This window comes from Polyodon spathula, chromosome 21 (genome assembly GCF_017654505.1).
Source record: "Polyodon spathula isolate WHYD16114869_AA chromosome 21, ASM1765450v1, whole genome shotgun sequence".
NCBI lineage: Eukaryota > Metazoa > Chordata > Actinopteri > Acipenseriformes > Polyodontidae > Polyodon > Polyodon spathula.
Window position 1 is genome coordinate 20330894 of NC_054554.1, and position 13460 is coordinate 20344353.

Consider the following 13460-nt stretch of genomic DNA (forward strand, 5'->3'; position numbering starts at 1 on the left):
TTAGTTTTGTCTTTTATAAATATTAATTTGTAAACTTGTCTGTCCAAACAGTTTTATGTCATGTATAAATATTTATAAATATAAATATATAATAATTATTTTTTTTTTAAATTTTAAAAATGTAAAATATCTTCGCGTATCGTTTATTAATAAGTTATAAAAAAGTCTAATTTATATTTCTTTTTTTCAAAAAAAGGGTATTCCTTTAAATTGAGTCTAAGGCTGTTCACAATCAACATAGATAATGTGCTTCTCCACACCGTCTTTCTGCACGGGGCACAGCTGTCAGAAGTTTTATTTTTATTGCACTTGCCAACCTGGCATTGGCGTCTCTTGTGACTCTCAACTGGGTTGCCAGCTTCAGCTGTGGTTACGCGCTTGGTAGTCCCTCTGTTCCAAATGCTTCTTCAAAGTTCCTGTGCTAACTGTAAAATATATTCTCTCCTTGGTAAATTCTTCTCTGTGCACTTTGTAAAGTACCCAGGAGTTGATGGATGCTAGGTCCAATACATTGTAACACACCTGAACAGGCCACCGTCAGGAGCCAGCTTTCACAGAATACTTTCGTGCCATCTGATCCAAAACATCAACTCCATATTTTGTTGCGTAGTAAAACTCCATGGTCTCTGGTATTTATTTTCACTAATTCCGATGCTAATTGACTGACCAAAACAGCGCAGCTGGCAAGCAGGCGCCAGCCTTCAAAATTCTGATTGAAAACAATAGACTGTCAGTCATTCATTCAAGCAGAGAGTAGAGACAAATCTGATTACAGCTAAACACATTGCGGACTGGTAAATACAAATAATAAAGTAGAATACCGTTCTGTATAATCAAAACACAGTTGTTTTCTGTGTGGCTGTCAATGCGACTGCTCCTGGGGCTTTTAGGTATAATGTAATCTATCTCCTTTATTTCTGCACTCCCGCATTTCATGCTTTGTGAGAATGTTTAATACATACGGACAGAAAGGTACATTAACATGCAGCCCCATATGTGTTACACGACTGGAGAAAATTACATTTTAAAGCCAAAATGACTGCTGCAGGGCTTCAAGTGTTAAGCCATATTCCCAGTTACCAGTACTTGCATTAGATTGTAACAAATGTAAGTCACTGTGGATAAGGGCATCTGCTAATAAATAAATAAATAAATAAATAAATAAATAATAACAACACTATGTAACACAATTATTGTTCATGGGTAGTAAGTGTTATTTCCTAATTGCTTATACCTCAAAAGTATAAAAAATGGCTTTTATTCCCCACAAACTTTGCTTTTGTGACCAGGACAGTGATATTTTGAAATTTACCTATTTACAATGAGAAAACGGGCAAATTTGTGTCTTTTTGTTCACATAAAGTCAGAAAAAAACAACATATGAATCCAAATTAACATGTATTTATACTAAAGTAATACAAAAATGACTACAAAAGATTTAGAAGTGAGTAGTTTTTTGAGATTTACGATTATACTGTAAATCACTTTCACGACTCAGCCCCCAAATGTAGTCTCCCATCATGTTCTTGTTATACTGTCCTTGGTAGCGGCATTCAAAGTCCAGTATATCCTGGTGGAAGCTCTCGCCTTGCTCCTCCGAGTACGCTCCCATGTTCTCCTTGAATTTATCAAGATGAGCATCAAGGATATGGACTTTGAGGGACATCCTACAGCCCATTGTGCCGTAGTTCTTCACCAGAGTCTCAACCAGCTCCACATAGTTTTCGGCCTTGTGATTGCCCAGGAAGCCCCGAACCACTGCGACAAAGCTGTTCAAAGCCGCTTTCTCCTTACTAGTGAACTTCTTGGGGAATTCATTGCACTCCAGGATCTTCTTTATCTGTGGTCTGACGAAGACACTGGCTTTGACCTTTGCCTCAGACGACTTAGGGAAGAAGTCTTGAAGGTACTTGAAGGCTGCCGACTCCTTATCTAGAGCTCTGACAAATTGTTTCATATGGCCCAATTTGATGTGCAGTGGTGGCATCAGCACCTTCCGGGGGTCCACCAGTGGCTCCCACTTGAAGTTGTTCCTCCCCACACAGAACTTGGTCCGCTGTGGCCAGTCCCACCTGTGGTAGTGCACCTTGGTGTCCCTGCTGTCCCAAAGGCAAAGATAGCAGGGAAACTTGGTAAAACCACCTTGGAGACCCATCAGGAATGCCACCATTGCAGCATCTTGATGCCATCTCAGAAAAATGCAGATATGTATCCACTTAGGCAGCTGGAACTAAACTGAACTGGTGGGCTTAAGGCCCCTGTATTTATACTACTATTTTTATTACTGGAAAGTTCTAGAAAGTTCTAGAAGCTACTCCAAGTTTACTCAGCGCTGAATCTATCTGGAATGTTCTGGAAAATAGGTAAATTTCAAAATATCACTGTCCTGGTCATAAAAGCAAAGTTTGTGGGGAATAATAGCCATTTTCTATACTTTTGAGGCATAAGCAATTAGGAAATAACACTTACTACCCAGGAACAAAAAAAAAAAAAAGGTTACACGGTGTAATAATAATAATAATATTCAGGTATACCAATTTTTATGTAAGTGAGTGGTTAAACAGGAAACTTGTAACACATCCCCAAACACCATAAAACAGCTGGGGTGGTTCAACAATGTGGTTCCAGAACACTACACATAATTTTCAAATATACTGTATAAGGCTTTATGACAGATCAAATGATTCTTGGTGTTAGATCTCCCTCCTGACCTGCGAGGCAGCTGCATAAAGTGAACAGAATACCCTGGATTAAATGGCACGACAGTTTATACACAGGGTTAGGTGGAAGTCGACTATCTAGAACAGTGGCAAAGCTACTGTATACGAGCTCAATGTCCCCGACGGGAAACGGCGTGACATCCACGGATTGGAGGAGCAGGTGTGCTCGTTGACCAAGGGGTCATGGGTGATGTTATAAAAAGGGGATGTAGTGATATGATCTGTTCCTTTGTGAATGGTTACTTTAAATGACCAGAAGGATAACCTTTGCTGTGAAACGTGAGTGTTTTGTTTGTTTTTGTTTGTTGTTAATAATACTGTATTGTACTTATATGGACAGCTAACGCAAGCTGGAGCATTCACCAAAGGCCAGCACTAAACCCAGATCAACAACACTGCACTTTTGCTGTCACTAAAGAACTAACCGATGTTTGTGTTCGTGTATGTGTTACGAGTGGGTGAACTGAAACGGGACTGTAAATAAGCAAAACACACCACTGTATTGCTTCATTAACATTGTTATTGTTTACTGCTGTTAGCCATCAGGCATTCGATTATATAATTAAACGTTCATTGCACCTGGATTATCGTTGTTTGTCGGTCGGATTATTGATCACCTGCACACTGTTACCCACTTTGCCACAGGCTTTTAAGCGGAAATGGATCTCAAAGGAAAGCAAGACTCTTAACACTCTCAGAAAGAATCAATACAAACTTCTCCAATGTAAGACTTTTATCTTTCTATGATATATACATAACACCATCCATTTACTGGCATCTTGTGTTGTCACCCCAACCTGACAGGCAACCAATACATCCTCACTACTCTTCTAATGGATCTCAAAAGCAAACCAGAAAGTATGTAACTTGAAACTGCTACTAAACAGCTCTTAATCTCAAGGAAGTCGATTTAAGATCCTGAAATGGAGGACAAGGAATACCAAGGCTAAATGAAAGAAACTCATATTTGTTTTATGGACCCAGTGACACTGAAGCTGAGTCACAATCCCAATCTTTTCATTTATTGGCAGCGGAATGTGACGTGTGCACTTAGAAGAACTGAAGCTGAACACGTGGTGACTGAAGCTGTAGCTGGGAATTCGCTTTTTGTCTCTTCAGAATATGATTATACAGACACAGGCAGCAGTCACCAGTTTCGAACTAGAAAATGATCTTCTGTGTTAAAGACCTATTCATGTTACAGGCAACACAATATCAGTGACCTACACAGCGATATGTGAATGGCATGCAAAGAGGGTCATAGTCCAGATATGTTTAGTTCACATGGAATATTGCACCGCCCATTGTAACTGACCAGTGTTGTGTGCTGCTAATATAGATAAGCGCTGTCTATTATGTAATCTTTATTGATAATCATTTCAGTTCAAATAATACAAAAGAACAAGCAAAACCATCCAGTCACATTACTGTCAATAATCTGATTGCACTTTTGAGCATTCCCTGACTGTGCATTGATTCTGAACAGGAAAATTGCAGAATACAGTATGAATTACAATGCTATTGTTAGTATCAGTTTTTAATTGGGACAGTGCAAAATTACAGCTGCTTGGATCCTAGCAAAGAATAAGTCACCCCATTTCATAAAACTGATGTCATTAAATAATGAAATGAAACAGTTTTAGACAATTTATTCACTAAAGGAGTGCATACAGTAGAAGCTATGAATGTGTTTCCTTACAGGAGATTCCTACAGGGATAGCTTGCCTATAAGAATTTTCCAGAAAAAACAAGGGTTTCATATGGCTCTTCAGCTCTGCTGCATGACTTCATCTCTGACATAATCACAGCATTACCAATTCAGCAGGCTGAGATTGCATTTTCTATGTGCACTATTTACTGTCATTTGGATTAATTTGGGAAATGCAGCCAAATCCCTAATTCAAAACTGAGAGTATGCTTCCTTTATATGAGCCCACAATACAATACAGGAAAGTAAGGTATTAGTGTTAGCGGTGGTAGAATGAATCTTTCTAAACAAACACACAGTGCTGTTAAATATTTAATGAAAATGGTGTTCTACCATATTCTACTATGTAACGTTTGGTTACCTGAAAAGCAATGCTTGTAAACATAACCTGTTATATTTCCTTTTTTTTTCTTGTAGAAGTAGTGATTTTATGTTGTGAACAGAGCCAGTTAGGTAAGAAAAGTGTAAGTGGCCCTTTTCATGAACCATACTTGATGATATAATCATACTCGACCATGTATCCAAAGGCTGCTCATTACCAGTAATTTATAGTTAGATCACACTAAAATTAACCAAGGTGCATCGTTCAACTGATGGTGATCCAGAGTAAGGAATGTAAAATGGATTAACATTAAAAAACTGGCCATAGCAGATAAAAGGAAAACACAATGGCTTATGTAAAATGTAAATATAATCAATTAAACAAGGTTAAAAAAGAATATATGCTGAAGAAAATGTCGTTATAGGGCAGAGATGTTAATGCAGACAGTGAAATCTGGAGGGATAGATGGTTTTCCTCTATTTCCATCTGTACTCTAAAACGCTGCTTCAGGAACAATACAATACACGAATAATTCCCTTACTTGATTAATATTTTACATCACCCAGAAAGGACATTGGGAAAAGCCTGAAAGGATATACCCCTACGCATATTACAGTACAGTAAGATTTTTTTTTTTTTTACTGTATGTAAAATAATAATGCTTCATAAGCCGACAAACACAACCGTGCACACTGCTTCTGAAATGAGAAACCAAATAATCACGTCTTTGACTATTTTAAATTGTATTAAAAAAACAAAACAAAACAAAACAAAAACAAAAAAAAAAACAAAACAAAACAAAACAAAACAAACAAACAAACAAAAAAAACATGATATCGCCTTTCAATCAGTCAATAAAATAACATCTGCTATATTGCATGGCGCCGCTTAGGTGTATTTTCCCATGCACTATAAAATATACTAAGTATCATAAATCGATATATTGATGTCCAGGTAAGTACTATAGGTAATAGTGTACTTTAGTAAGTGCTGTACAAAAAGAGTTGTTGATGTGTGCGGTGTTGACATGCTGACATGGAGTCTTCCTTGGCTGCACATGCAACATAATAATTCTGGCATGACTGACATGATCGAATAATTGGCAGGCTGTGCTTTTGAAGTTGAAGAGTATTTCCCTTAGAATAAATTGTAATCCTTAACTAAAGGCACCGGTCATGTCTTTTCTAATTGGACAGGCTCTGGTGCGAATTTAAATTTCATTTATTTTTTTCTTGGATTGGATATATTAGCTCTCCGGGGGAAAAAAAAAAAAAAAAAAAAAAAAAAAAAGTTCTTCAATTTTCATTCTGTCGACCTTACTTGTCAAACCTAATAATACTCTTTGAGATCACAATGAAAGGTGACAGCGCTGCCTGGGAAATTGGCTATAATCTACCATACCTCTTAAAACGCAGACCCTGTCTAAACTCACTTTTACATGTTTCTGGATATTAACTTTCCCATTACAAACTACGTGGTGTTAACTTGTAACACGGACTCAATCGATCTATTTAAAAAGCAATGCGGCTGTCAATTCAATTACAAGCAGCTTACCTGATATGCAGACAATGAAACTGGCTTGAAGAATAAAAAGTATTTCCCAAATAATTTCCATTCTCTGTTTTTCATTCCAAGTGCATCACGCGCTAAAATAGATCAATGTCACAGTTTGAAGTGTTCCAGCAAATCGGATGCTATACTTCTTTGTGAAGGTATTTCCCAGACCTGACAACACATGTCAGAATCCTCTTACAAACATCATGCAAAGCTTCAAATCAAAGATTCCATGTACTGGTCTCCAGAAAGAAAGTGGGGAAGAAAAGTAAATATCCTTTGAATTAACAAAATTTAGGATAACTCGATTTGGTTTTTCTTCGTAGGATGCTATCCTGCCCCTTAAATTTGCGACCACTTCCTAGACCGTCACATTTACTGTCCTGTAACGAGAAAATGCAGTATAATAAATGGTATTTTAAGGAGCTATTAAGCAGCACACCGTAACCTCAGCTGTAAGATCCTGTAAACAATCAATTGCAGTCCCATGTCACACCCCCGCCAATATTGCTCACAGAACAGTGATCAAGATCGAAGTCTATATGAGCTGCAAGGGGGCGTGCTTCGCTCACACATTGCACAATGAGTAGAGAATATCCTACTTAGTTTACTTTAATAATAATAATAATAATAATAATAATAATAATAATAATAATAATAATAATAATAATAATAATAATAATAAATCTAGCACTAGTTTCTTGCACATTAAACTGCAGAAAATCATACCCAATTACCGTACGACTAGAAAGCCAAATAACGACAATACCACATTCCAATAGTACTCAAAGCAGAGCTAGAAAGCATTACGGTAACTCCACTTTTTATGAATATTCGTTTAGTTATCAAAATATTTTTGGCGACTGTGCACTGAATAAGAATCTACCATATTATGTATTTGCCAGTATATTGTGTAAATATTTATAGAAACATAATGAACTGAAACGTGACATTTTTTAAATATATAATTTACAAAATAAAAATATTTAAGCTCTTTTTAAGAAAAAAAAAATGAATAAATTATCCACTGTTTTGAAATCGTGTTTAAATACTGGTCTGTATTATTAAACAAACTCTGAAAGGTTGGTAAATAGAATACAACCTTCATTAAGCTTTCTTATTGTTATCGATAATGCTTTTTTGAGTACCTCGAGTTATCAAAGCAGATGCAAAAAAAAAAAAAAAAAAAAAAAAAAGAACTACAGTACCTAAGTAATTTAAGAAATTATTTCTGAGTATCTAGCTACAGTTTTAAGTTAATAAATTATTTCTGAGTACCTAGCTAGTTTCCCGTTTTATTGTGAACCTCATTATTGTATTATTATTCCCCGCGTTCCCAACCTGTGTAGTAGTTTTTTGTTCAATGACAGTTACAACTGATGTATATATATATATATATATATATCATAATAGAGAGATATATATATATATATATATATATATATATATATATATATATATATATATATATATGTGTTGATAGTATGGTATGTAAATGGAGTGAGACAAAGACATCACTTTCAGTAGCATTGTAAATTACACTTACCAGGTAACATCGTAAATATCCGAAGACGGGGACTACCCTGTTCTGAAGTTGGCAACGCTGCAAGATGTGAAAAAATCTATTTTAAAACCTAATGGTTTCCTTATTTCTTAATAAAATCCCCACGTTCTTTCTTGTTACAGTATCAGTTGCAGCGTTGTGGCAGGTTGCTGCTGCTGTATGAAGCCGCTGAACTGACTCCAAGCATCCAGCTGCCAAAGATTAGCAGCTTTAGTGCGCGCAGTGCTGAAATGAGATGCGCGTGCACCCTATGCAGACGGCTGGATGGAGTGTGCATATAGTTTGGCTATTAAAAAGTAATCAGGAAAATTCAGCGCAAATCTAGAAATCTATTTCTGATCATTGCGTTAAGTTATCTATATATATATATATATATATATATAAATATATTATATATATCCCCTCATATATCTATATATATATATATATAAAAAGACACCTTCGTCTTTTGTTGAGACATCGTCATTGAACACCTGCATGATTTCATGCCGCTTTCAGGTAACTTCATCCACTCATGTTAATCTCTTCTTCCAGACTAAAGTATGATGCTTTAAAATGCCACATTTGTATTGTTGCATTCATATTTTAGTATTTCTATTGAGTTGGATGTGATTCCCAAATTAACTGCCAGACAACACTTTGAAGTAAAACAAAACTTCATTCAAAATATAACACAAAAAAAAAATGCTAGGCCCGTATTGATACATTCACTCCCACACCTGAGCAAGCCTTAATGAAGGGAGCACTCTCTCGCCTTCAATTGAGTGGCGGCGGGTATCGATTTAAACCTTGAGTGGAGGTGACGCATCCCCTTTCACTCACCTTCATAGACCGATTTTGGTGGTTAGGTTTAAAAATATTGAATCAATATCAGCCAGGCCTGCTACATGTAACAGCACAATACGAATGCTTGCTTTCTCAGACAGAAGACCCTTTTTTAGGAACTCACATAGAGGTACGAATTCATTGCTATCACGTTAAATTCAGGGTTCTTTTTTATTTCGTCACATTGAGGTTCCCAGAAACCTAAAACCCGTCAAGTAAAGTTTTAAACAGATATTTGTTATATTTATATTATTTTAAATGAGTTTGTACCAGTATACAACACATACACTCTATGGGGTCGATCGACCAAGAGCAGGTGTTGTAATCAACTCAGTACCCCCTCAGAAATCTGTATCTCCTGGCGCATTGCGCATGCATCTAATTTTTCTTTTGCTCGTGGTAAAATACGAGTGATGTGCACGCGCAGCAGTTGTCGTCTCATTTTGCAATCACAAACTTTTTCGACAGGACTGCATTGTCTTTGTGATGTATATAATCAGTTATAGTTTGTTTTCATGAAATAAGTCTTTGAATTTCTACCGGTCCCCCATTATCACCCACAAAGGGTTTGATTGATATTGGGTGTATTTACAGTGAGAAACACAGGGGATACCAAATAATACATAGACTAAGATATTGTCAGCTGTCTAATTTTGTATACCCTGTGTTTCTCACTGTCAATACCAATCTTGTGTGGGTACTGTATATAACATAAATATATTAACAAATATCTGTAAACAATAACGTTATATGTAAAACATTACGCGTTTTTAATTTAATTTACACGACTCGTGTTTATTACAGACGTAACAGCACAAGCCACACAGCAACAACATTTGTGAAAACCTTTGCAGTCATTTACTTTCAACTTTCAAGTTTTGAAATCCAAAAAAATATATAAAAAATAGGCTACTTTGAGACCAGCACAAATGTTTATAAACAGATAGGTCACATAGTTAATATATTAAGCATTAATTATTTAAAGGTTAATGTTTTAGCTGCGCATGTCAAAGACGTTTTTAATGAAAACAAACTATAACTGATTGTACACATCACAAAGAAATCACGCCGTCCTGTCGAAAAAGTTAGTAAATGATTGCAAAATGCAGCCGACAACTGCTGTGCGTGGATCGTATTTTACATCAGACACGAGCAAAAGAAAAATTCGAGTGCCTATGGGACGATCTCATTTTACCCATGCGCAGTGCGCCAGGGTAAGCAAATTTCTGAGGGGCTTCTGAATTGGTTACAACATAGGCAAGCACAAGTAGATGGAGGTGTGTAATTAATTTGAGCTGTGCAAATGCGCATCTCAAAAGTTTGGAGACTATGTATATTATGTAGTTTTGAAAACTGCACCTGTGCATCTGAATGTGGGCCAGAGTATTTAAATGAAGTGAATACACAGCGCATCAGAATAGTATAGGCTGTGGATTTGGTTGAATGGGGAATTGTGTGGCTGTTGCTTGAAGTCCTGGTGCTGTGTCCAATACCCCATTTCACACACAAATACCACTACTGAGCCATCTCAGAAATGTTTAAAATGCCAATTCACATAGCATGAAATTGTGCAAACTGTGCTGGTATATGCCAGTGTCACATGAAATTTGACCCCCCCTGGAAAATGGTCCCCCAGGACTATTTTTCATAGATTAAAATTAAATATATAGCTTTGCAGGATGAATTACATTTTAAGCATGCATATTATAAAATAAAACAACTAAATATTTGGGTTTAAAATGTAAAAAAAGGCCAGAAACAGAAAGCATTTTGTAATGCAGGATTATCACACCATGCAAGATGCTGAGCATGTTGAGTTAATGTCTGCTTTTACAACAGAAAAGGTCATACAGTCACGCCTTTAATTTAGTTCGGGGGGGGGACCGTTTTTCATAGGTGATCTATGAAAAATAGTCTGGGGGGCCCATATATCATGGGGGACGAATTTCGTGTGACACCGTCATAACCATTTCACACAGGCAAAGGGATCATAACAATCAACAAATCGTTCTCATGGCTACAGAAACTTCACTTCAACACAATCTTTTTTTTTTCTTTCGACACCCTGCAACGCTAATGCATTATATTTCAAGAACCGTGCACCTTGGACTTTTTGGCCTCACAATTCATTCCACGGGTTAAAAGGAAGTCGGTCATCTAGGAAGAGGACGGAGGTTCGATACACAAATATATTGACCCGGAAGGGAAATGATGTGACAGCCACGGATTGGAGGAGCAGCTGCAATTGTTTACCAAGGGGTCATGTATGATGCTATATTAAGGGGACGAAGTGACGTGATTGGCCCTTCACTTTGGTTAAAAATAAATAACCCAGAAGGACGGAAAACCCATGTGATTGCTGTTCTAGGGTTCGACATTAACCATGGCCCTGTGGCCGAGGGCCGCTAGAGAGCTGATCTTTTCTTCTTTCCCTTCCCTGACCCTCTTGCTTCTTCCATCTTCACTTCCTTTTTAGCACTGGACTCTCAGACAGCACCTAGAGGGAGGCTTTGAAACAAATCGTTACTCATTGCAATGCATGTCAATTCAAGAAAACTTAGTTAACTGGGACAAAAATCTCTTCCATTTTATTAAAGTTTACATATAGAAAACAATGTCACATAAGAGAGATGGGAGAAATTTGGTACAATTTACCACAGTGCACAAGCTGACTTACCTGGTACAATGGTAAATAAATAAAGGAACTGTGACTTTATTTTAAACATAGCAAAACTCCTTATGGTAAATTAAAATTTACATTCCATAAAAACAGTCAAAATGACTGCCTTGGTCATTCTAGTGTTAACAGGCCAGTCAGGTTTTCCTCTGATACGTTTGGGAATATTCTTACCTTCTTTCACACTAGAGTGTTTTTAGTTTACAAAGCCATTCACAGCTAGTAAATGCAGCACTGTGTTCACTGCGATCTCCCTGATTGCACTTCAAACTATATTTTAGTCTGATTACCCACCATAACACTCCTATGATTACAGAAATAGATTTAAACAAATACGGACAAATCATATTCTAAGCATAAGCAGTGAGCTGGTACACTTCACACTTAATTTCGTGTTAGATTGTGTTAATAACATGCAGGCAAGGCATGATGAAATCATCCCACCCCACCCAGAAAACTCGCGATAGAGTCCTACAAAACTATATTCTCCTGACATCTTTGCTGAGGGGGCAGAGAGACCAAGAAGGGCGACTGTTGTGTCAAAGGTAAGCAGGGTTTGACATTAACCATGGCCCGGCGGCCTGGGGCTGGTAGAGATCGCAGTTTGGGTGGTAGTTATGAAGCACCACAGGCCTGACTGGGCCGGTTACATTTAGCTAGTATAATATATACACGGCACATGGCTTCAGTTTCATGAATCCAGGAAAACGGGCCAGTGTGTGAAAAAGCTGAAAATTAATTCACAAACCATTTTTTAAAAACATAACTACGAACTAATCCTAACTTTCCCACAACATGTCACATTTGTTGTACAGTCAGAATCTGCATACTGCGTACTGAGGTGCTGTGTTGGTATTCGTTCCTGCGGCAAATCTTTTACAAATCGGGTTTTTTACAACTAAGCAATCAATAAGGCAAAAGGAAAGCGCTGAAATCAATAAATCACAAAGAATGTAATTATGAAAAAAATGAAGACGAACATTTAGAGTGGAGGCTTCATTATGACAGAGAAAATAAAAGTAATGTTTTGCCTCGTTTGGCATCAATTTCCCAGACTTGCAGATAAAACAGCAGCTTGATTTGATTTGAATTCAACATTTCATTTACATCATATCCAGTCTCACAGTAAGATGTCCCGATGGATACGCAATCGAATTGTCTAACTTTTTGGGATCTGTGTTCAGGTCAAAAATGCCATTCACAATCTTTCCAGGAATCGCTGGTATCACTCAACAAGATTGGCGCTGATTTGGGAGAGGCTACACAAGTGACAATGCTCTAAGAATATTGTTTTAATAGTGTTTATTATTATAGGGATGGTAATTTCGAATAGTTTCCTGTTTGAATACACAGGGTGCAAGCTTTTTTTGCATTCGATTACCCAAACTCTGGTACCTTAAGCTATCAACAGTAAAAGGCAAACACGTGTGCACAAGCAGACAGCATAACAGTGTAAGCCGGTAAAGTTTATAGGGGTTCACAAAGTGTTCAAACAATGTCCAAGATGAGATTTCTTCACTCTGTACCCTATTTCCTTAGGCACAAGTTTTTTTTCTTCTTTTTGATTACTGAATTCAAATACACAGAACTCAATAAGCAACACTGTCACAGTATGTATCTCTTCCAATTAAAGCAACAGTAGCATAATATTACACAAACCTGCAAATAATCATTTTTGCTGTAGTGTATTCAGAATAAAATAACACCTGTCATATAGCAACCTAAATATTCTATTCTGTTTAATTCTAATAAATAATATTTGTAACATAATCTTAGTGTAAATATTGTAACCTGCCCAAAATAGAAAATACATTCCAACATTACAATAGTTTAAAATTACTAATTACAACTAGCCATCAAGTATTGACATCAGATGAATCGATGTCAAGTTACTTTGTTTATTCAATAACCTATAAATAATTCAAAACAAGGAACACTTGCTATATACATGTTAAGTGGTTGAAGTAAAATGCAAGGCTTCATTTAGCCACTTTCTTTTGAGATGTGCTCTCTTTGGTTACCATACACAGTTAGAAACATACTGAAAGTAAAAACCATCATGAAAAAATATATAAATATATTGGGCCAGA

The 13460-nt window shown here is 36.7% G+C and overlaps 1 protein-coding gene across 1 annotated transcript in view; it reads right to left on the reverse strand.

The window, feature by feature from the left end:
* The window catches only part of LOC121296195 (carbonic anhydrase-related protein 10-like), a 201598-nt gene extending 194874 nt beyond the window's left edge, over positions 1–6724 (reverse strand). The window contains exon 1 of the mRNA XM_041221473.1: positions 6305–6724. Coding sequence (XP_041077407.1) covers positions 6305–6365 — 61 coding nt within the window. The 5' untranslated portion in view covers positions 6366–6724. The remainder of the gene's footprint in view (positions 1–6304) is intronic.
* Positions 6725–13460: the final 6736 nt, after the last annotated feature.